Source organism: Necator americanus, chromosome III (assembly GCF_031761385.1).
Source record: "Necator americanus strain Aroian chromosome III, whole genome shotgun sequence".
NCBI lineage: Eukaryota > Metazoa > Nematoda > Chromadorea > Rhabditida > Ancylostomatidae > Necator > Necator americanus.
Genome location: NC_087373.1, coordinates 32638760 through 32662556, shown reverse-complemented (window position 1 = coordinate 32662556; position 23797 = coordinate 32638760). Strand labels below are relative to the sequence as shown.

The following is a 23797-nucleotide window of genomic DNA, read 5'->3' as shown; positions in this document are numbered from 1 at the left end:
AATTCGTACTAGTAGTAGTAGATAAATCTTCCCAACCCACAATAGAACACATAATGCAATGGTTTATTCGGATTTTTCCTTTATTGATCTGTAGAATGTAATGAAATGGCTGGAAAAGTTGGTAGAGCCTTAAAAAGGTGATGGTGTTGGTGAAATTTCTTCCTTTAGTGTAGACGGCCCTAAAAGATAGCATTGTATTTTAGTTTTACTTCCCAGACATGAAAGGAAGAAGTGGACTTACCTCCTAGAAATTTGTAAAGCTCCGAACTGGACACAATACAGTTAAGCATCTCCGCCCATGCGATTATTTTCTTCCAGTATTCACCTTCCTCCAAGAAACTCTTACAACCAAGAATGATTAATCCTTGACGAGCACGTGTCAACGCTACGGCTAGTCTATTCTCATCTTCCAGAAATTCCACCGTAGTTCTCTCATATGCGAGAAGTTCATTACGAACTCTTGAATTCCTAAAAACATGAGAGCTGCTTCCGACGAACAACTCGGCTTTAGTGGTGAGTAGTATTACGATTTCATTGTGAAGATTTTGAAACGCTTCCACCGTGGTGACACGAACAGCGTATTTCTGACCAAATTTCACTAGACGGCGACATTGTTCTTTGTAGAAATTCACGATAACGATATCAGAAGGCTGGAGACCTTTGGCGATCAACCTTTTGACGATTTCTTTGCAGACCTTAGCTTCTTCTTCGTTAAATGTTGACTCACTGTTTGCAAGTGTGGAACTGCTCCGGATAACGTTGACGAAGAGAAATGGAACATCGGGATTCGGAAAAGAAAGACAATCGTGCACTAAACGTCGATCTGTACGATAAGTTCCATCGAACAAGCGCCCATTGTAGATCGATCAATGACCGTGGTAAATCGTTTAGCTTCGGATGAGCCGTGAACGATGTTTCCATAACGGACACTGGTATGAGGGGAACTTTCAGTAGAGCATTTAAAATGCTTCCAGCCCCAAGTTTAGCGGGAATTAATGAACTGCTACAACGAGCATGTGGACCAAATTGGAGCGGATCACCGATGTACACTTGTCGAACATGAGGTAGCCGATCAGTGATCGCAACAAACATCGGTTCAGGGATTTGCGCCGCTTCGTCGCAGATCAACACGGAAAAAGCCGATTTCTGATCAGCAAAAATTCCACCATCGTTAAAAACGTTCAGAAGCGACGAGGTGCTGATACAAATGATATCCGGAAAACGTACGTTGAACATAATTCGCAGAATGCCTCTGAGCAGCGATGAAACGTTTGTCTCAACCAATTCGAATTCTTCTCGCTTTTGTGCGTTGAAACTGGCCGAGAGACGTTCCTTAAACATTCGGCAAATCTTTCTGTCTGCCGGAGAATGGATATCTGCGCTTAACTCATCTCCCAGACTCTTGAGAACTTCATCCAAATCCACCGGGGTGGAGTGACGTTCTTTCCAAGTGGTTCCAAGAGGGACATAGCGTAGAACTGTAACGTCTTTTAACTCCTTAACGGAACAGAAAGTGTCCGCTAATTGAGCGACAACCTCGTTTTCGCTTGCGGTTACAATTACTTTTTGCTTTTTAAGCAACGATGCCATAATCGCAGCGACAAGCGTCTTTCCACTTCCAAACACCGCTTTGATCGCGACAATCGGATAACCAGCACATCCGAGTGAAACGGCGTGCTGTTGTTTTTTGGTTAAAGTGATCCATCTATCGTCTGCAACATAAGTAAAAGTTTGCTTGTCGTCCTTGTTAATCGACAATGCTAAAGCTTTACTTGGAGCGACTTTTCTACCGTACACAAGATTCAATATTGAGTAGCCCAAAGTCCAGGATTCCAGATGATCGAAAAGTCTCATTCGTACAACTGTCTCATACAATGGGTTGGCTACGGTCGGGAGTTTTCCAAGCTTCACGCAAACCATTACAGTACGTTCCGGTCCCGTTTGCCCAGCACTTGCCAACTCGACGAAGCGAACAAGTTGATTATGCGAGCAACGCCGAGCAGCTAGAGTTACGCGCATTTGTTGTTCTTTACAGTCCATGAAGACTTTCTCCACCTGAACGTTGCAGACGAACTCTGCCCCTAGAACCCAAACGGCGACAGGCTTGCCCGGAGACCAACCAAACTCTTTAGGCATTTTTTCTAGAATGACGTGGAGACGAAGAAGAGGAGCGGTGATGTCTGGAATCTGTGCGCTTACACGATGTACCCGTCTGTCATCGTTAAGAGACCTATATGCTTCAAGCGCTGAGCACGCCATATTGAACATCTTCGACATTTTCCTCCTGGCCAATTCTGGATCCAAATTGTAGCTGCTAAAATTCCCAAGCTTGTCTTTGATCCATTCGTGATCCTCTCCTGATAGTTTTCTGACCATAATTGGTAGAATACCCTCATCAGGATGTAAGGGCACAAAATGCTTGATTAGTTTGCACAACCGGCGTTGAGCTGCTGCAGAAGCAGCCGGCTCAGAAAAGCGCACCGCACACGACACGTTTCTTCTCGATTCAGCTTGAAGAATATCGTCGGCATATATATTGTTCATTGCAAAATCGCAAATGGATTGGTTCAACTTGATGGCTTCAGGAGCTCCTTCGAAAGCTGCCTTAAAGCCTGTGTTCTCCCACGAATTTAATTCAGGTTTCCACTTCTTCTGTAGCGACATCACCACTCCGTAAATGTTTTCGTATCTTACCGCTGGGGTGACAAACGCGAAACGAGCCGCTCGAAAAAAGAATTTTGCTTTCTTCCCATAAGCGCTGAGTCGAGGTTGTCTGGATTTTTCTAAAGTTTCACGTAGGTCAGCTAGGCGAGCGCTCTTGGTTTCCAGGTGGCTGTGGTTGTTATCCACAGTTCCCTCAACACTCCAAACCCACACAAAATCCTTCACTGAAACCAATCGACGGTCAAAGCTACGTTTCTGGGTTTGAACATTGACTGAATGTTCGTCAAGAACAATACAATGCAAGTCTAGTCGATCCGGAAGAATCACGAAAAAATCCTTCGCTTCCAGTATGAGCATCTGTTTGTCCTCGCAAGCGAACACGACCTGGTAGAGCACCGGACGTCGTTCGTCTACAGTAGGTGGGACGAGAAGCGATGGCATCGTGCCATCTGCCGTTTTCTCCCTTGAAGGCTCTCTCTTCGTTTCGTCTTTACCCAAGATTAGATTATCTATTATTTCAGCAGAATGTCGTCGAAAGTTCACCGCATCGTCGAACGTTTGCAGTTCTATGAATGGCAATCTCTCAGGAATGCTACTGGTGACGGACAATTGTGGAAAAAGTGTGTGGGAGAAATTCTCGTTGAAATAGCCATCTGCGGGTACGTGTTTGTAGATGTCCAACGAGAGAGTGCTATCCACATTGTCGTCCGTAAATCGTTCGAAACAAAGACGGCGTGGCCTGACGAGATGAGCCCACGGATGGTCGAGGTCAATGACGGAGCAGCGCTGGGATCCTGACGATTTTTTCTTCTGATTATTCGTGTAAGGTGTATTCTCTTTTATTTTCCCTTCCGACCTTCCATACATTGAGTTCACTTGTTTGATGGCGCTCGACAGGTCGTTTCGTTCCGGTGAAGGGGTAAGCCTGTAGGGCACAGATTCCCGAACGTTCTGCGTCTGCAAACGTCTACGAGTGTGTCCGCTGGATTGCTGTGGAGAACTCGAAGTAGGAGAAATCGAGTAAGTCCTGGTAGCATTCTCTAGTACCTTCGGAACTTCCAAGGGCGGTCAGGAATCGCCGATGGCTTGACGGGTATGGAGAGCGGTCTTTATTCAAGCGTTTGTCGAGTAATGGAAGTAATCCATTGAAAAAAGACATCCACTATCGTTTGCAATCGAGTTAACAAAATCTAAAAGTTTTTGTTTTGATGTAAACGGTTAACGAGAACAAAAACGGAACTATGTTAACGTACTCTGTTGGGTGTTTTTGCGAAATAGGTCAATAAATAAATGTCAATTAAATAGTACTTGAGCTATCATCAGAGCCTTCGGTGCTACTCCGAAGACAACGACATTTCCAAAAACTTATATCTAAGGTAGCAATTCAAGGTAGTATTTGAGGTAGTTCGTGAAAATATCGGATGCTGGGTTATCCCCACACACACAGCTACAATTCGAGGCAAAACTCGCAAGCATCATTTGCAAGGCGAACGTCTCGGGAGCACCAGACTCACTACATTGTTTACCGGACGACGCAACTCTTTACACTTATGGGAAGCGTAATGAAAGCTGCTGAAAAGAATTAATGGGATGTTTAGCCGGAAAAAGTGACAAAACAACAGCAAAAGAATTCATCACACGCTTACTTCACTTTGTTTGGTTTTATTTCGTCAATTCTACGGATATAAAAACTTCCCCTTCTCCACTCGTATAGGATGAGCCTGTAGTACTTCCGAGACCCCTGATTAAAGGATTTGTGCGAAAATTCGAAGGAATGCTTGCAAACTGCGCCCCGGGACCTCCCTGCTTTTGGAGAAAACCCAACATCGTGAACTTCCCCAAGCACTGCCTGCAAAGAGGAGCTGAACCATGGAAAAAGGTCTTCAAAATCCAATTCCACTCTCTCTCTCTCTTTATGGCTGCATAACGGGTCAACGGTGGAAAAATCAGAAGTGGAGAAGAAGTGCAGGAAAAGACACAGAGGCACTTATTCAGATTCAGCAGATCCCACTCAAAATTCAAGCGATTGCTAGCGACTCACTTGATACTGATAAATGAGGTTACTGCGGCACTTCTAGCTCGCAACGCTTTGCTGATCTTCTCAGCAACTTTGCCGAAGTCGCATTATAGGACAAACTGTGACTTTCTGCATCGGACCATCCTTGTTTTTGCAAGCAACCTCTGTCGACCTCTTTAAAGGCATCACTCCACGAATCTGAGGTGATACGAATTTCAGGTGGGGTATTCGTATACGGGATGGGAGACTATGGAGAAGGGGGTGATTCCGTCCATTTATTCCTAATTGCCGTAAAAAATGGCCCGGAAGACACGGCTTCAGGCGTTTTGGCGCCCTACTTTCTGCAGGGAGTTCGACTGGAGCGCGCCAGCCTTCTGCGGCGCGGCATCTTCCGGGCCGTTTTTTACGGCAATTAGGAAGAAATGGACGGAATCACCCCCCTCTCCTTAGTCTCCCATCCCGTATACGAATACTCCACCTGAAATCTGCACCACCTCAGATTCGTGGGGTGATGCCTTTAAAGGCAGCATATCACCAAATTGGCAATGTCGAGGTCTCTGTGGGTCAATACACGGTTCGGGTTGTTGATCTCGAGTATGAACATGGCTACGCTCAATTCCGCCTGATCGTCCTTAAAAAAACGGAGTGGGAACAGGATCAGTTTCTACGAGGCACGTTGAAACGCGCCTTTCTTGTGAGCGTTCCGGTTCCCTCGGCAGCCTATTCATTGGTTTTCCTCAAATAGGCTGTTGAGAAGACTTCATTGATTTTCGACTTCTCGCACGCTGATGCAAAGCGCGTGCGAGCGGTCGAAAGTAACCCGTCTTCAGGTACCCCGTAGGAACAGGTGCCGTGTTCCACGCCGTTTCTCAGCTCGATTTGGGGGGAATTGACGCTCATAGCCGTGACGTACATTCCGAACTCTATATTTGCCCACAGAGACCCAAACATCAGTTTCCTGATATGCTGCCTTTAATCAGAAGTTACGATACCACCCGCATTTGGCTCTATCACTCCACACCAATACAGTAATCAGTACTCATTCCCAATATCTTTTCTCACCATAACTTTCTCGATTTCAGCGCAAATCATTCTCTTTTAGTCATAGGCTTCCTTTGTTTTGATCCAGTTGTTGGGATAGGAAGACGCTGGAACACAAAGCTGTCTCTCCACGAATATTAGAATTGAATCTAATTGTACCCTTACAGGTCAAATCTAAACTATGATAAGTGCAAAGCTACCTCCGCTTATAGTCAGTCAAAAAAGGGGTAGTTAAGGTCTCCTAGGGAGAAGAGAAGCGTAGGTCGATGAATCCCTGTTTCGGATAATTTCAATATAGAACGAGAAAATAACACTAATATGTTGTAAAAATAATTAGATTACCCAAGAAAAATAACCTAAGAATCAGGCTTGGTTGATTCCGATGTTTCTGATTGTACCGATCGCGTCTACCGATTGTACACGCTGAACGGATACAATATTCGTTCTCAGCGTATGAAATAACCCTGGAAGTAGCCCGAAAGAGCTCGAAAATAAACCAAATTGGAAAAACCTGAAAAAAAAGAAAGACTAGACCCCTCTACCTACTAGTATGCTGAAAGGAGCTCCAAGGGGAATTCATGCTTGGTAACTCACAAAACGAAACGTCAGTCATAATTACTCTGGGCGCATCCAAACTACAGTCGGGTCAAAACGACATGAAGCACGGACATTTGCGCAAGCGGCTGCACTCGAAGCGGAACGGTGGAGCGTAGCGGTTGGGATCGTGTAAGGATCCCCGCTAGCGCCACCCACCTCTGCAGTTCGCCACCTCGATTCCAACCGCTGTCTCCACCGCACCGCTTCCGAGCGCGGCCGCTTACGCAACGGTCCGGGTTTCATGTCGTTTTGACCCAACTATACCTGAAGCTCGGTATAGTCGCGATTCAGCGATGAGTGGCGTAAGCGTCCCATGTCCCATATCGATCCCATGTCGATCCGAAACCCCGGCTTCACTGCACCGAGCGGAACCGCTTACGCAACTGCACCGTGCTCCATGTCGTTTTGACCGGACTATAGTAGGGTATGCGGTACAGTAGGGTCAAAATGACATGAAGCAGGTACGCGGCTTCTCTCGAGATGCTTCGGTGGGTGTCTTCTAATATACTCTACTATCTTCAAACCAGAATACAACAAACTCCAGAAACAGAATCTCTGGTGTCCTCCGAGTCCTCATTTATTGAAATCTCTGCATGGTGAACTGGATCTATGTCTTCTTGTTATGGTAAAGAGATTTTGATGAAACTTTACAAGTGGCGTGACATGTCTTTATCGAAGGCCTGAAGAAAGTTCCAGGTTTTTGAAGCCGTGCTCATCTAATCAAACTTCTCCTCTCTCTTTGCCATGTCTCGATATCGTTCTGAGTACCCCACGCAAGAACTCCAAGCGAGAAAACAAACTGACCAGTCCAAGCCATTGGAAACGTCCTGGATTTTTGTCAGGAATTCATTCATGCTTATCTGTCACTAATGACTTTATGCTGTTTGTAACACTCTGTGAGCCGTTATCCAGACACCTGTACTTAAGAATACTGCACAGTGCGTAGATTTCTTTCGCCTTGGTGACAATCTGTAAGAACGCGGTGGTTCACCAGTTTCCCTAGTCGGTGAGATTGGTGGACTTGTTTTCGTGTTTAAAATTCTTCGATGGTGCACTTAAAGGCATCACCCCACGAATCTGGGGTGGTGCGGATTTCAGGTGGAGAGATTTCAGGTGGGTGCCCCATACGGGGTCGTAGATTATGGAGAGGATGGTGATTCCGTCCATTTCTTTCTAACTGCCGTAAAAAACGGCCCGGAAGATGCGGCGCATGCACAAGGCTGGCGCGCCCCGATCGAACTCTTTGTAGAAAATAGCGCGCCGGAACGCTCGAAGTCCTATCTTCAGAGCCCTTTTTTACGGCGATTAGGAAGAAATAGACGGAATCACTCTTCTCTCCATAATCTACGACTCCGTAATAGGCATACCCCACTTGCAACTTGCACCACGAACCATTCTCAGCCCTTTAATAAAGATGAAGTTGTCGAAACTTAAGGCCACTAATGAAGTTTCATCGAATCCTCGTTGGCACACCAAGAAAACATAGATCGAGACACTCTGCGATTTTTTTTCCTACTGTTAGGACATATCGATATTGTCTTCTGTATGCACTTGGCATTCAGGAGAGCGACCAAGAAATGTCAACATCGAATCTTCCAGAAGAATGTCGCTGACTCACGACGAGCTGAATTCGACTGAAGAAATGATGATGAAAAAAGCGGGCAGCTGTTGCTGGGAGTCAAAAACGTGCAGCTGCAACAAAATACGGTTTTGAACAGATGGCATACTCCAATATTGCAGTTTTGAGAGCTTAGAAATTTTCTGAAGAAATTCCTAATCCAAAATGAGAAAAAAAAAGATGGAAATCGGGTTTATGCGAGGCGATTTCAAAAAAAAAATGACAACTCAGCGTCGAAATTCAACTAAAAACGATTTGTCAAAGTTCATTCTCTACGAGATGTGAACTCTGTCATAAAATTAAAAATTTGGCGAACAAATAGGTTCAATCAAGGAACTGACATTTAGAAAATTAGTTGTATATGGCCAAACTATGCACTTTTCTATGGCCCAATCCGCGATCGTATTAAACCCTAGCCTACGTACTGCTGCTACCTGCCCTAGCAACTCATTCCTCACCAAGGAATCAAATCTTGGAGAAATGGACCTTTGAAAAAGACAAACAACCAAGTTTGAATAGAAAACTGAGCGCTACGTGACTTCGTGGAGGAAGTGGAGGAGTTAAGGGGTGGAGGGGGTTGGAGGGGGTGGATAGATTTGCTACTGCCATCCATTTCCTGTAAACGGAAGCTAAATTAATACTATACAGGAGTAGTTAGGACAGTAGAAGCCTATAGTCGGGTCAAAACGACATGAAGCACGGACATTTGCGCAAGCGGCTGCGCTCAAAGCGGAGCGGTGGAGCGTAGCAGTTGGGATCGTATAAGGACCCACGCTACCGCCACCACGCCACAGACCTCTGCAGTTCGCCATGGTCCCATCTCGATTCCAACCGTTGTCTCCACCGCACCGCTTCCGAGCGCGGCCGCTTGCGCAACGGTGCATGCTTCATGTCGTTTTGACCCAACTATAGCTATTTGGCAGTAGCAACCAATTTTGTGTGCAAAATTGCGGGTTACCTCTACTCTGACCCCTCTCCCCCCCCCCCCCCCTCTTTCGAGGTACATAACTCCTGGAACTGAATAAATGGTTGCTTGTTCGTCTCGTCCGGAAGAACCTATGGAGGACAAGAGTTTGAAGTCGTGTCTGCAACTGCGGTCCTGAGGCTAACCGAATCGAAGATTATCACCACCAAACGCAAACATAACTAAACGTCGATATAGTAAATAGACAACTACAAATACATTTGACAAAAATGAAAAACGAACCAACTCGGCGGGGAATGTTCAAAAGGAAATAAAATTTTGATGAAGCTGAATCAGTATGTTGCTCTCCAATGCACCGCATTGGAGAGCAACATGCTGATTGATGATGATTTTTCGGGGGCGGAGCTTGTATAGAACTTTTCCAGCGTTGTTATCGATCATTCGAAGAAGAGTCAACAGCTTTTCAGCTAGAAAAATAAACAAGTTCGCTCGTTATCACCGTCCTTCATCGATGAATACTTTTGCATCAAAGCACAAAAATCGTAACATTTTTGAGGACGGAGATAATTGGAGCAAAACGACCTGAAGCTCAGTGCAATCGCGATGGAGCCAGCGGTTGCGATCGAGGTGAGACTCTCGTCAGCACCACCCGGAGAGCAGAGATAGCAAACCGAACGGGCGAACTTAGAGAATGTATCACCCCGGACACTCGCTGGCGTCACCGCGCACTTCGAACGCTGCTACTTATGCAATGGCACCGAGTTTTAGCTCCTTTTGATCCTACTACGCGCTTTTTAGCTTGAAACAGTGCGAACCGAGGTGTCAATGCTTTCGCGATGTCGCTAAGTATGAACCTAAAAACTGTTGAGGATATCAATGACAGTTAAGTGAAAGATTTTGTGAGAACTTGTGGCATTCAAAGGCATCACCCCACGAATCTGTGGTGGTACGGGCTTCAGGTGGATTATGCCTATATGGGGTCATAGATTGTCGGGAAGAAGGTGATTCGGCCAATTCTTCCCAATGCGCCACCACTTTCACTTCAATTCAGAATCGTTTGAGGTTCACGAACGTGTAACTGGCCTTTATAATGACCTGCGGCGGCTAGCCAATGTGTCAAGTCAGTATTTTTATCCTCCCAGACAAGTCTGGTACCAATTTATCGACCCGGAAAGATTAACAGCTCGGTTGGCACTAAGGCGGGATCGAACCTCTGATCGATCGTGTAGACAGCGGAATCTCCAACCGCTCTACTACACCCGCCCCTTAAATCTAAAACGTTTCCGAGTTGAAGTCGAACGCATAGGCGCACCCACAGATATATTGAAAATATTAAGGATAGAGCAGGATCAGAGTAAAATATAGTTGGGGGCCACACAGTTGCGCCCTTATTTCTCGAAGTAATTAATCAAATCAATGAGGGCCCTAAGGCCTAACCATTAGTTTTAGAGGATCTATGGCATGTTAATAAAAGTTACTAAGAGAAAAAGGAAGATGGGGTGTCCAGAAATAAGGGCGCGCCACTGATTTTCCCGATGACGCAAATGATTCGCATTTGATGGAAGGGTTGGAAACGCTGGAAATAGGCTAACAGATTACCTGACAGTAAAAGAAACAGACAGTTGCCGCTAAAGCACAGCGGAGCCCCTAATTAGCAGAAAACTGCGACAGCTTTTTTCTTAAACTGCGACTAAAGTTACAGTATTGTCACAGTTAAAGGCATCACCCCACGAATCTGAGGTGGTACGGATTTCAGGTGGAGTATTTGTATACGGATAGTAGATTATGGAGAGGAGGTGACTCCGTCCATTTCTTCCTAATTGCCGTAAAAACGGTCCGGAAGATGGGGCGCATGCACAAGGCTGGCGCGCTCCAGTCGAAGTCCTTGTAGAAAATAGGCGCCAGGACGCCCGAAGCCGTATCTTCCGGGCCGTTTTTTTTACGGTAATTAGGAAAAATGAACGGAATCACTCCCTTTTCTATAATCTACTATCCCGTATACGAGTACTCCACCTGAAATCCGCACCACCTCAGATTCGTGGAGTGATGCCTTTAAGTTACTGTGTAGTGTCACCTGCATGAAAAATGACTGGTAACACCTTAGAACATAGTAGACCTTGCAATTCCTAAGCAAATATCCTTGAATCTGAGCCTAAGCTGGCACCTTATGTTCAGATTCAAGGCTAGGAGTTTACGAAGCGTTGCTATCATAGCACAGCTGAATTTATAACCTGTGATTTGTGAGGAGATAGGTCGAAGTGATAGCTTGGACTAATCCAGACTATACCTTCGATTTATTTGTTCATAAATATACCTTAAAAGTGATTCCCTTCGCATTCAAACGATCGATATTCGCGCCGGCAACCTGGCAGCAGCGCGAATTTGAACACGCGAATGACGCCTGCCGTATCCATAAAGCTGAGAATGCATGGGATTTCCTTTTGTTCAGAATCAGGCTACGTCTCCTGTGCAGATTCCTTTTACGCTTTAATTTGCTAATGCGTTATGGTGGAATTATATGTTTGACCGGATTTATGCAATCTAACTCGATTATTTGAAGGATTTCTCCAAGTTTTGTAGTTTCTTTGTTCATTTTTCCCACATTCTGTAGTTTTAGAAAATAAAAAACTTGGTATATCCGACTTTATTATAATGCTACAAAAGTTCTCGAATTCTCCATGGAATTATCCCATACATTTAGCGATTTTTAAAATAACCCTGCTGTGAAATAGGCGAAACAACTAAATCATTTCTTCTTGTTCTACAAAACTCTTTGACTTCTGGACCTTATTTGACGTAATTTTTCGATTTTTTCTGCCAGTACACTGTAGCAGGACCTATTCGTCTATGATACGAACTTCATCCGTAAGCTGTGATTCATTCGTAAAAAAGTTGTGACGCCTTCTGACCGCATCCGTCATTTTGTCACTCTCCAAACTGCATATGCTCTTTTTTTCAGTGTTCAGCCGTCGGTGTAAGGGCGCGGTCCTCATCAAGCCGCCAAGCACCTACGCTTATGGAGAAATTCTACACTCCGATGCGAACACCATCCGCAAAATCAAGACGAAAAGCACTTTCTCCGGTCGTACAGAAACCACGAGAGGACACGTGCTGTTCCTCTCCCTATAACGTACTTCTTTACCTGTGTCTTTGATTTTTAAAAGCTGGTTTTGACCGGAAATATTCTTTTTTTTTCGTGTGTACCAAAACTGCTATTACTGTAACAATGACTTTTTAAGTTTTTTTTTATTCAAATTAAACATCCAGTTTTCTGTTTGCAGATAGTCGAACTCGATATGGATGAAAAAGAACTACGCGCTCATGTTTTGGAGCAAGACGCCACAATTAGAGATTTACAGAAGACAATAAAGGTAGTTTAAATTCTTAATTGTTCAATGCACATTGCATATTATTTTTCCTTTCTATTGGATTCAGTTCTCTTTCGTACTTCATTTCAAAAATAATCAAATAATTCCATAAGTTTTCCTAAGAATACATTTCTGCTTGACATCTCCTCGAACTTTGGATTCACCTGTATTATAGCGCTCTTAGAGTTCTCGATTTTTTCCCGGGAGTTTTCTTCCCCTTTTAAACTTTTTTCTATTTTTCCTAGTGATGGGATAGTCGAAAGCATAGTATTATTTTTCTTCTCGTTCCAAACTCTTCAACTTCTGGTTCTCTGACTTGGTTGTGTGTTTCTGGCATTATTCCTTATCTCTAAATTTTTTTTTCACTATAACTCCTTCAAAAAACGTTGTTTTGGATGCTGATCACAAATGTAACACCCATTTCGCATTACAATAACTATAGCGTGGTGGGTACCTCAAACGATCTTACTACTGAAACCCTGACAAAATATCGGGGAAATTAGTTCCTACAGTAATTGTAGAAAACCACGGTGTTTCAAAACGGATATTGAATTCTCTTTTGATCCAGTTAAAATAAATAGTAGCCAGAATTCCCGACGCAAAAAGTTCTTAGAGCTGGGAAAGTGGAGTGTAGTAGTTAGTTTCACAAAAATCCTAATGCCTAATCTCTTAATAATAGTACTAATAATTTCTCCCATGGTTCAGAATGTCGACAGCCTTATTATATAATAGGACTGTTTGTCATTCGAAAATCCTGATATGTAAGAATTCAAAATGTTAGTATACTTGATGTCATTGTTTCTAGAAAATGGAAGAAGACATGGGTTCTCGAATGAATGAAAGCATACTAATCGAAACAAGTAATCGTATCAGCGCTCATGAATCCCGTATATTTCAGTGGGTCAATTATTCCTTTTCATTTGTCAATGTTCCGGTGCAGAAAAATATGTTCGAATGAAATGTATTCAATAATATTTTTTAGAAAAGATATTGCGTTATACGAACACGATCTCAAGGAAACCAAAGAGAACCTTCGAGCATTGAGGCTCGATTTATCAGCGGAAGTGAACAAACGTATGACTGCTGTGAGTTCATCAATTGCGTGTCTTTACTTTATGAAGTATTGTTTTTTTCTGCGTAAACAATCATTATTAATTAGAATTTTAATTTGAATTCAGTTTGTTCTCGTTTTTGCTTGCTTTTATCCTCAAATGAAATATCACAGGAAGACGATCTTCGGCGACGTCTGATAGAAATCGAAGAGCTCGAACATAAATTAAAAAGTACTAACGATACGATGAATACATTACAAGAAAAGGTGAGCTATATTGTGGTTCCAACTATTGAATGATCTTTCTCATATTTACTGGGTTCGTGGTATTCCATGGTTCCTTCCGGTTATTTGTCTTCGTAGTCGATCAAATAACTTTTTTTTTTCAGCTTGTTGACAAAGACCAAACAATAACACAGCTTGGATCGGAAGTCACTTCTGCTAAATTTGAGATTTCCACGTTGCAGACGAGACTAGGCAAGGTAAAATAAAGTGTAATAAATTAGCTCTGCTTTGCCTTGATGACCATTTTGTTTTGTCTATTTCGATTTCGTAGTGAAGTTTGAACCACAGTAATTTGCTGACATTAATAATATAAGAGCTCTCCTTCCATCTGCCCTGAAGTACTCAATAAGATCCTGCTTGTACAGTGATTTTTCTTTCGCGAATGTAGACAAATGTGCAAATCGGGTTATAGTCAGGTCGAAACACGGGGACTCTTGTTAGCACCACTCATTGTTGCAGTTTGCGATGGTCCTATCTTGATCTCAACCGCTACTTTCACCTTCCAACTGCTCATGGAAATGCACCTTTTTGAACCGACCATAGATAAAGACTACACCTCTCTTGTCTCTCTGTTTTACCTCTCTCTTGCCTTGTACAGTAACCTTATACGAGAGGATTACTATCCCTGTTACATTGTAATCGTAGCCAACTGGAAATTAGCTGGATTTGATAGAAGTGGTAAAGTGTCTCCCAGTATGTAGATGCGGAATGGATCCCAGCTCATATAAATCGATGAGAACGGATGCATCTTCCAGTCAATGCACCGACATAGCTTGGTTCGGTCACCTCCCCCATCCTCCCATGTGAAATTATCTTCAGCAAAATCGCACATGCGACTATATGAGCAGTGAGATGTTATTTTGAGAAAAGAGAACATTTGGGAATTTGATAATTACTGGTTATTAATAAATGTTCGTATCATAATTCTAGTAACTGCAGTTCTTTACATCACTTATTTCCCAATCTGAATCTTCCTATGTTTACTCCTTTCCATATTTTTCGATGCAAGTCCGGAAAAAGTGCTACCAATTCTACATTGTAGTGCCGCCAAGATGTCGAGGAAGCACGATCTCGTAACAAGGATCTTTCGCTTGAAATAGCTTCTCTCAAAGTCGCTCTAGCAGAGAGTAAGGAGGAACTTCGTCAAAGTCTTGAGGATGTCAAGGACCAGAAAGAAAATATGACGAAGAGAGAGATTGAGGTGGGGATGCGTACCCAGTTTTTCTCTAAGGTTTCCGTTCTTATTTCTTCGGTGTTCTTCTGTTAGTGCTCCTTTTTCTATGATGTTGAAGATGGGTTTTTTTCCGTATCACAAGTCCTATTGATATATATATATATATATATATATATATAATGATCTACTTAAACCGATAACATCTCTACGTGTATAATGTTGTAAATAAGTTTACGTTCACTACGTTAGTTTCAGTTGCGACGTAGTTTGGAAACGAACTTCGTGAGCCATAACATCTCAACTTCTCATAACCTTCTCAACGCATTCCAGTCGCTTTCTAGTCAATTGGTGACGATGCAGAAAACCCAACTAACGACTGAGGTAGTTTCCAGTGCAGCTTTTAACGATTATCGGATGACGCAGCAGAGTTCTTCTTAGATCTGACTGAACTAAACTGTTGTTGACTTAAATCGGATTCTTAAGTGCTTCGAAATATGAATGTTTTGCCTACGAAAAATCTACTGCAAAACTTACATTGTGAATTCCACCGGACATGGATGAAAAGCTGCTTGTATTGGATTTTCAGTAAATATGAGAAACTCACATTAATCAGCAAAGAAAATGATGTAACTGTGCAATCGATATTACTGACTTGTTCGCCCAATGAAGGCAGAGATCAATAAAGGGTCTCAATGGTTGACCTCAGGACAGCTACCATAATCTTACATCTCATTGTACCGGTACCTAGGGGTATTTAAGATACTGTCGCACCCTTTTGTAAATGTCAGTCCGTTAGCGTTGCTCTCGAGTGTAGCATCCTTTTTCTGCGAACTGTTTTTAATTTTTTTTTTCTGCGCAAACTCTCTTTAAATTTTCTTAACTGCTGAAACTATTCCGTGGCTATTTTCAAGATTTCAGCAGCTAGCTGATATACAACATAAAGTCGGAGAATTATCTGCTACTAACAAGTTCCTAGAAGATAAGATTATGGAATACAAAGAGAAGGAGGATATATGGACGAAGGTAATCTGGTTTTTTTTAAATTTCTTTTTTGGATATTATTTGCTGATTTCTTGATTTTATTAATATTGTCCATGACCCATGGTTTCCCATATATTCACTCACTCATTTCGTTTTTATTTCTTCGATTAACATCAGATTTCCCGCATAGTTTAGCTGTTTAAACAAAGATACATGGACAAACGTCCATCTGGATCTTTTATACGCGTCTTGCGCTAAGAAAATATTGAAAACCTACGTTGCGTCAGCGTTGAAATTGTTTTTTTTTTTTGAGTCTGGAGGTTTTTTCAATGATAGTTTACTGTTTCAGTATAAACGTTTTGTAACCATTCAAAAACCATTTTTGTGCAATCCTATCATGTTTATCACACTCTTCAACACGTATAAACATGTATCATCATTTTAATCAATTCCTAGATCACATACACTGAACAAATGGGTTATCTTATTTGTCCAACGCATTTTCAGTCATTTTTCGAGTTTTAGTAGGCCATGATGAATATTTGCGCTTGGGTACCTCCTGAGCGCCCCCTCCCCCTATACTTGATATTAGATTATTATTTCGTTTTTTTTCGATTATTCGTTTATATTTGTGTAAGACGTTGGAAGAGGGGGAGTTTTCCCTTTTTTTGAAATCTCTACGTTACTACCAATGCTGCGATTTCCTTCACCACGTTATCAGTCTGATTTGCGGTCACTTATGATAATAGTGTGCAAGATTGAAAAGCTTATATTCTGATAAGGATTAGCGCGTTTGAAAATGTTTCGAACTGTGGGCTACGTTTGCTGGATATTGTTGCATTCCCTGTGTAAAGTAATCGTAATGAAAGAGTATTTTCCGTTTATATCAGAAGTTTTTGTTTAATTTCTGGTAAAGAGATCTTTCTTAATTTTTTCTTAACATAAGATTGACGTAATAGTAATCCCACGATCAATTTGCACTCTTTCGCATAATTCCATTACATTTTGAGTGCTTCTCATGAAACATTTTTAATTTTGCCATAGATTTATATTTTATTAAATTCCTAATTGTTTTAGGAGCTCGCTGAGGCACGACGTGACGCTGAAGCTGCAAAGTCAGAACTCGCAGCGCTGCAAAAGAAGTTGGTCGAAATCGAAGGTAGCTCCTCCCTAACTCATCAGTATTTGCTAGAAGAGTCGAATAAGGTTAGTTCCCTCCTTTTATAACTTTTGATAATTTTCATAACATTCATCCATGTGGACGTTTTCACTGGACCCTTCATCTATTTATTTCGTTATTTCTTGTCCTATTTATTGTCTTTTTTGATCGTGATGACAGTCGATTTAGAACATCATTATCTGCTTTTGCTTGATAGAAATTATATAAGAAATTTGTAGAAGTTCCACCTATTGAACGTTATTCAGGTCAAACAGCAAAAAGCGGATCTGCGCTGCGAACTACTGGAACTTCGTCGTAATTACAACAGGCAAAAAGAGAAACTCGAAAAAGTGGGTTCCTATCTAAGGATTATAGGAGATAATAGGGAAGATACAAAAATCACAAGTTTTAGCTCGAAACTAGCAAAATGAATGAAGCGGAAGTGGTTAAACTACAAGCTGAACTAAAAAGTTACCGTAGTAGAGAGGAGAATCTACAGAAAGAGAACTCTCGGTTATCTAAGGAGCTGCGCGATGCAGAAGAAAAACTGCGGCAATTGGAAGAGACTGTAAGTGATTCATTACTATCTGTACACCTGTACCCTTTCTGAATGTAGATTTCTTAAAATTCAGCTGAGATCTACACGTCACGAAGCTGGAGAGCTCTCTGTGGAGCAAAACATCAATCGTGAGCTTCGCGAAGAGCTTAAGAAAGCAGAAGCAAAATTAATTGCGCTGACAAATACCATGGAAATAGTGGATTCACAGTGTGAACAGTTCCGGGTAGGTTTGTTCAAAAAAGCAGCTCAAGGAGTTTACTGTTGAAAATATTGACAAATTTGATTTGCAGGAACTGAAGAAGCGAGCCGAGGCAGGAAGACAAAAGGCGTTGAATGAGTGCGCGGACATGACTGTTAAAGTGAGTATGATAAACCGAGTTTAAATTGTGTCAAGGTGGTGATTGGTTGCTCGTTACATACAGCATGGTTTAGCTCCGAGAAGCCGAACGTGATCTCGAGCGTCAGCGCCTATCAGAAGTTGAATTGAATCAGTTGAGGGCTGAAAAGGAGCGTTTGGAAATGAAGATCCGATATCTTAATGTAAGAATACATCTATAAACATAGCTCTTATATCAATTAAAGATAGTGTCTAAGAAACACATAGGAAGAATGGAATGGTCAAGTATGCTATAGCTGTGTTACTGGTTCATAATTTTTCAGTGAGAATTTTTAGGATGAGCTCCGAGAAACTCACAACGACTATAGAGCAGAATTGGCACAACTTGCAAAGCAAATAAGTGAGACGAAGTGCAAGGATGCAACGGACAACGAACATTATACTGTTAAGGTGGAGTGGACGACAAATGTTTTAAAATCGCTCAGAGAAGCGTTATGACTTAGAAGTGTATTTTTCAAAAAAAAAATCTATGGCTGGTTATACGCCTTACAACATAGGATTCGATTCTTCGCAAGGGGATCCTTTTTCTACCCCGTTGTTCTAAATAACATTTTGAAAGCAGTATCATCAGAAAAAAAAAGCAGCAACTGATCTTAAAGACCCTCTAGTTTCACATTCCCAACCACTTTTAGTTAAACATCTGGATTTTTCTTTTTAAGATAGATCAACTAAAGAATCAACTAGCACAAGCGGAGAGTATTTCTCGCAGTACAAAGCGACTAGTGGAAGAATTGAAACAGGACAATGAAAAACTCAAGGAACAGGTAAACTGGATTTCTTGACAAGTATGCATGACCGATATTTTATTGGATTGAAACGACCTTACTTATTTAGCAATTGAATAGACATTTGCTGTGAAAGTGGCTCAGTGAGACCATTCCTAAGCGTCACAGCCCCATTGTAGTCGGGATCCAGAAGCCAGGACTTTTTGACTCGACTGTACTTAGATTGCGCAAAGTTGTTGGCCACGCACAGATTACAAGTTAGTTTTTCAGCTCTCAGACGGAGTCGTTCGTGAAAAGGGGATCACGGAAGAAAACAAGAAATTGCGTGGAGGGTTGACGGATGCATTAGTTAAAATAGATAACTACAAAAAAGAAGCTGAGCGAGTGAAAGAGACCTGTCAGGAGATGGCCGAACAGTTGGGATTGAACGAAGAACGCATCGTACGTTAAAGAATGTGCATGCTACTTTCCCTGTTGCGCTGATTCTGGAATTTTCTTTTAGAGTAAGCTTGAGGAAGAAGTGATCAATTTGGAAGAGATCTTGAGAGAAAAGGAGAAGCTTGAAGCATATCTACAATCGCAAGTTAAAGCCAAGGATATGCCTAAACTCAGCCGAAGGAGCACTCTTTTACGAACACCTACCGAAAGTTCATTAGTGAGCATTTTCACAATTGTTGGAATTCCAATGAGATCAAAATGATTGTAAATTTGGCATGTTTAGGAAATTATTGATCCTGAAATAGTTGAAGAGCTTGAAAATCAAAAATCAAGCTTGCTGAAAGAGCTAGAAGAAAAGAAGAGAGGTAGGAGCATCCATGTATAATGGTTGCTTATGTTTGTAACCACCTCAATTTCTAGAGTTGATATCGAGGAAGATGATGCCACCGCCACTACCAAGAGATCACAGATTTCAATCATCAGCTCCTCACAGTAACACTATAGCAAGGCATCCTATGGCTGGGCTACAGTCGAAGTCTCTCGCTGAAATTCGATGCACTCCTCATCAACAGAATAAGGCTACAACGTTAGCTACACCAAATCCACAGAAAGCTATCATGAGGCATGATATTCCTCATAGGTGAGTCAGTCTGTTCGTCCAAGATGTTTGTTTCCTTTTATTTACTAGGTTGTCTACTGTTACAGATGGACTGAACTGCGACATTTTGGACTGTTCAGCATTAAGTGTGCGGTCTGTTTTGTAGGTGTACCAACGGTGAGTGTTCAGACTTTCTTTTGGAAACTGCTGACTTTCAGCAAAGTTATGCCCTGCTCTTTTTTTTGTTAGTGTCTTATATGATTCCACCAGCAGCTAAAACGAGTGCACAACCAGCGTACCACCGTCTAAATGGCGCTTTTTCTCTATTGCTTTGTTATTCCAGTTCGCAAAGAAGAAACGTTGTGCTCATTGTGGTATTATTGTACATTCACAATGCGCTTCACGGGTTGTGAACACATGCGGTCTTCCTGATCAATGCGCGAACTATTATTTGGATACGTATAGCACGCCTAACGGAAAAATGAACGGATGGGTTAGGTTGTTCAGGTTTGTTGTTGTTACTGTTGTTTTTTACAACCTCTTTTCTTCATGTCATATTACCCCGTGTTCTCAGGGATGACTCGAATGTACGAGAATGGCAATCTGCTTGGGGAGAGATGGACGAAAAGCGCCTCGTTTTCTACGACAATGATGCGGTACAAACAGATCTACGGAAGCCTTTCCTTTCAGTGAGTTTTTCGATTTTTCTTGGCAAAGCTTCTACTTGTATAAAACGTCTGCAGATTGACCTCGAAAAAGAGCTTCGGATCGTTCGAGTTGGTAGTGAAGTGCCAGTAAAAACGGACAATGGTCAAGTCTCGCACAACGTAGTTCACCTTAAGACGGAAACGTAAGTACTTGACCCCATTTCTCCTCCAAAAAATAATCTTACATCTTCCTTTCATAGACGGAACATCTACATCTTAGCACCGTCAACGCAGACAGCAAAACGTTGGGCCGAAGCTCTCCAGAACGCATCTACGAGAAGAATGATGCTTACCAGGAGACCGAGCTCGTTTTCCGAACAGTCATGTCTTCTTGTGCTGTCAACACCGAACAATCTTACTATTCACACGACTTGTGTAGGTCTAAATCAAACTACGTTTGCATTTTTTAAGTCCAGATTAAAGGCGTCACCCCACGAATTTGAGGTGATACGGATTTAAGGTGGAGTATTCGTATATGGGATAGTAGATTATGGAGAGGGATGTGATTCCGTCCATTTCTTCCTAATCGCCGAAAAAAAAAACGGCCCGGAAGAGGCGGCTCGTGCGCAAGGCTGGCGCGCTCCAATCGAACTCGTTGTGGAAAATAGTGCGCCGGAACGCTCGAAGCCGTATCGTTCGGGCCGTTTTCTACGGCAATTAGGAAGAAATGGACAAAATCACCCTTTTCTCAATAATCTACGATCCCGTACACGAATACTCCACCGGAAATCCGTACCACCCCAGATTCGTGAGGTGATGCCTTTAAGTTGTTGGTACATAGACATAGACAATAGTTATTTAGGTATTTGACGACTATCTACTCATAGGAGCTCAGAGTGGTTTATTCTTCACTTACATGAGCGGTCCAAGAGTGCCTGTGAGAATTGGAGGATTCAACTCAGTCCTTGCGGTAGGTCTATTTAGTTTAAAATGCCAAGCAATCATAGCAATAATGTGAATTATATGTTCTGATTGTTTCTCTACTCTCTAACGAGAATGAGTTTGATTCGAGTAAATCACTCTGATCAACTTTTCCTTAGGATAATATGTGTTTGTCTCTGAAAGTGTAGAGTATTCTAGAACTACTTTAAATGAGCAACATCATTAAAGATTTGACAATTTCTTAAATTTGGAAGTTCAGATGGAGAGCCTCCCAGATCTGAACATTCTTGCATTGATAATGGATCATCGGCGAACGCTTGCGCTTGTTCCATTATCTGCTCTGAAGTCTGAATTACATGCTGTCCAACCTTCTCTACGAGCAGACGTCCTTGGAGGCTACGATAATCTACATGCACTTGCGTACCACCAACAAGATGCAAACAGGTGGGATAGATTAACGCGGAAGTAACCATGAACCATGAACAGCTGGATGACTTTTCAAATCCAGATATTTGTGTGCGGCTAGCTCCACGAAGATTCATGTGCTCAAGTACAATGCGGCGAGAGACGTGTTCACTGGGCACCAGGCAAGTGACCACATTTCGCTTTTCCTTTCAGTTTCTCTTTCGGAATTCTTCGAAGTTTGTCAGTACTGTAGGTGATAGAAACAAGTGAACCAGCTATGTGCCTCACATCAACCTCGAGGGGGTTCTACTTTGGCGCTGATAGCTTCTATTTTGTTCATCTTGGAAGAGGAGATCTGGAACCGCTGCGACTAGCTGGTTCAAATATAGCAGATTACCCAATCGCCCTCCTTAATATAAGAGAAGACGAAGTGCTCTTGGCTTACCAAAGTGAGTGAGAGATCCCAGATATCTTTCGAAAATCTATCACCAGTGAAAAATGATGGATAAAAATAATGGATTTTGTAGACTACGGACTATTCGTGAATTCGCGAGGAGAACGTACACGAAAACAAACAGTGGAATGGGAACAAATGCCTATGGAGTTCGGTACGGTGCTTAGTCGATTACGTTCCTACGAGCTATCTATGCTCTACGCCTTTTACAGTATACACTGCTCCGTATTTATACGTTGTCCACTACGACTCTATAGAAATAATGCAAGTTGCTGAGTATAACGGGCCAGACTCGAAGTAAGTCCATTTTTCTTGGTTTATCGAAGCTTCCTTGCTAAAATAGTTTTTTTTTTATAGAGGGAAAAACAACTGACAAGTTAGAATGAATAATCAGAACAGTTTCCAGTTGAATTAGAGAGCAATTCAAAGAATGTTTACGTTCCAGCACGATACTTGACGAACGAGAAGTATACGAATGCCGTAACGCACATGTAGTGTGCTGCCGACCGAACGGAGACGTCTTCATCTCGATTTCGAACACGGATAGCGTAGAAGTACACCGATTCAATGCGACAAACAGTAAACGAAGTGCTGTGAAACGAAAAGGCCTGTCCGCAGCCACATTTGACAAACGATCCAAAGTTGCTCTCTAAGAAACGCACAGTCCTGTCACATAAGCCGTTTATTTCTTGTTTTAGTTTTGCTTTTTTTCGTGATTGTTTAAGCTCTTATTGTGGTTGCTGAGTTAATGTATTTTTATAGCTTTCTTACTTCTGAGACCTTGTGAATACTGCCTTGTGAATGCTTGTAAATGTATATAATAATTGTATGACGTTGTGGTCACAAGATACTCAACTTTTCCGCATTTTATTTCTTCTCAAAATGGCAGTCTAATACATACTAATGTCGGTAAAATGTCTAGTTTTTATATCAAAACTATTCTATTTCTTCGGTAGATTGTAAACTATTTTGTCTTGTCAGTGGTACCAAGAATATGAATCGATAAAGCGTACGATATGAGATTTCTTCTTCGAGAACCCATGTGGTAATGTGACGCTTCCACTCGTGTCCAAAAATTGCGCATGAATAAGTATCAACACACGTCACAGAACGAAAGGAGCCAAAATAAAAGTAAGTCAACTGAAAAAGCGAAGAGAATGCCATAAAGTACAGAAAGGCCCGTTTTTAGTATAAGGAACATTGGAGGTGTTTTATGAGTATAAGATGTAGAGATGAAAGTAGATGGAGAATTTTAGTAGCTAGAGTACTCTTTTTATACCTGCTCGTAATCTTATGGGCTCTGTGAACACTCAAAAGATCACGGGTGTTTGGTGATCACGATCCTTTTGAGTGTTCACAGATCCCTTAAGCTGGAGTTTTGAAAAGCCCGTGTCCAACTTTTGGGAAAGGAAAGGAACTGCAATTCATAGTTATGTCAAAATAACATGAAGTTCAGTTCAATCACATAACGCATAGCGGCTGCGCTCGATGCGGTGCAATGAAGATAACAGTTGGGACCATTGCAAAGTGCAACGATGAGTGGTGCTAGAAAAGGTCCCCTCGATCCTAACCAAACCTAGTCCACCGTATCGCTTCGAGAGCAGCCGCTTATATTACTGCACCGAGCTTCGTGTGTTTGACCCGACAGTACAGATGAAGTAATCAATGCAGGGAATCCTGCAAATTATCCCAATTATCCTAACGACGGGAAAAACACGGACACATGTCTAAATATGGACTACTTTTTTATGT

At 42.1% G+C, this 23797-nt stretch overlaps 2 protein-coding genes across 4 annotated transcripts; one reads left to right on the top strand and one right to left on the bottom strand.

The window, feature by feature from the left end:
• Window positions 1-129: 129 nt before the first annotated feature.
• RB195_011715 (uncharacterized protein) lies at window positions 130-6652 on the bottom strand (the record flags this gene model as incomplete). Of its 2 annotated transcripts, XM_064193250.1 has the most annotated exons (6): window positions 130-179; window positions 242-468; window positions 528-584; window positions 728-3621; window positions 5217-5312; window positions 6584-6652. In XM_064193250.1, 6 exons carry the CDS (start codon window positions 6650-6652, stop codon window positions 130-132), a joined length of 3393 nt encoding a protein of 1130 aa, XP_064050832.1. The 2 variants fall into 2 exon arrangements, with proteins under 2 accessions (XP_064050832.1, XP_064050833.1); XM_064193249.1 differs by lacking the exon at window positions 5217-5312 and having other exon boundaries at window positions 242-672.
• A 2813-nt stretch (window positions 6653-9465) lies between these two features.
• Window positions 9466-22698, top strand: RB195_011714 (uncharacterized protein; the record flags this gene model as incomplete). 2 transcript variants are annotated; one of them, XM_064193247.1, is made up of 34 exons in its annotated part: window positions 9466-9489; window positions 11822-11992; window positions 12144-12233; window positions 13036-13127; window positions 13213-13315; window positions 13456-13548; window positions 13671-13763; window positions 14609-14767; window positions 14996-15121; window positions 15659-15763; window positions 16799-16927; window positions 17147-17230; window positions 17293-17448; window positions 17513-17662; window positions 17730-17798; window positions 17872-17979; window positions 18113-18226; window positions 18496-18600; window positions 18832-19002; window positions 19064-19216; window positions 19283-19364; window positions 19420-19639; window positions 19705-19774; window positions 19941-20104; window positions 20172-20286; window positions 20341-20447; window positions 20505-20679; window positions 21107-21214; window positions 21446-21630; window positions 21695-21773; window positions 21845-22040; window positions 22119-22199; window positions 22258-22342; window positions 22491-22698. In XM_064193247.1, the coding sequence occupies 34 exons, from the start codon at window positions 9466-9468 to the stop codon at window positions 22696-22698; spliced, it is 4170 nt and encodes a 1389-aa protein (XP_064050830.1). The 2 variants fall into 2 exon arrangements, with proteins under 2 accessions (XP_064050830.1, XP_064050831.1); XM_064193248.1 differs by lacking the exon at window positions 9466-9489 and having other exon boundaries at window positions 11879-11992.
• Window positions 22699-23797: the final 1099 nt, after the last annotated feature.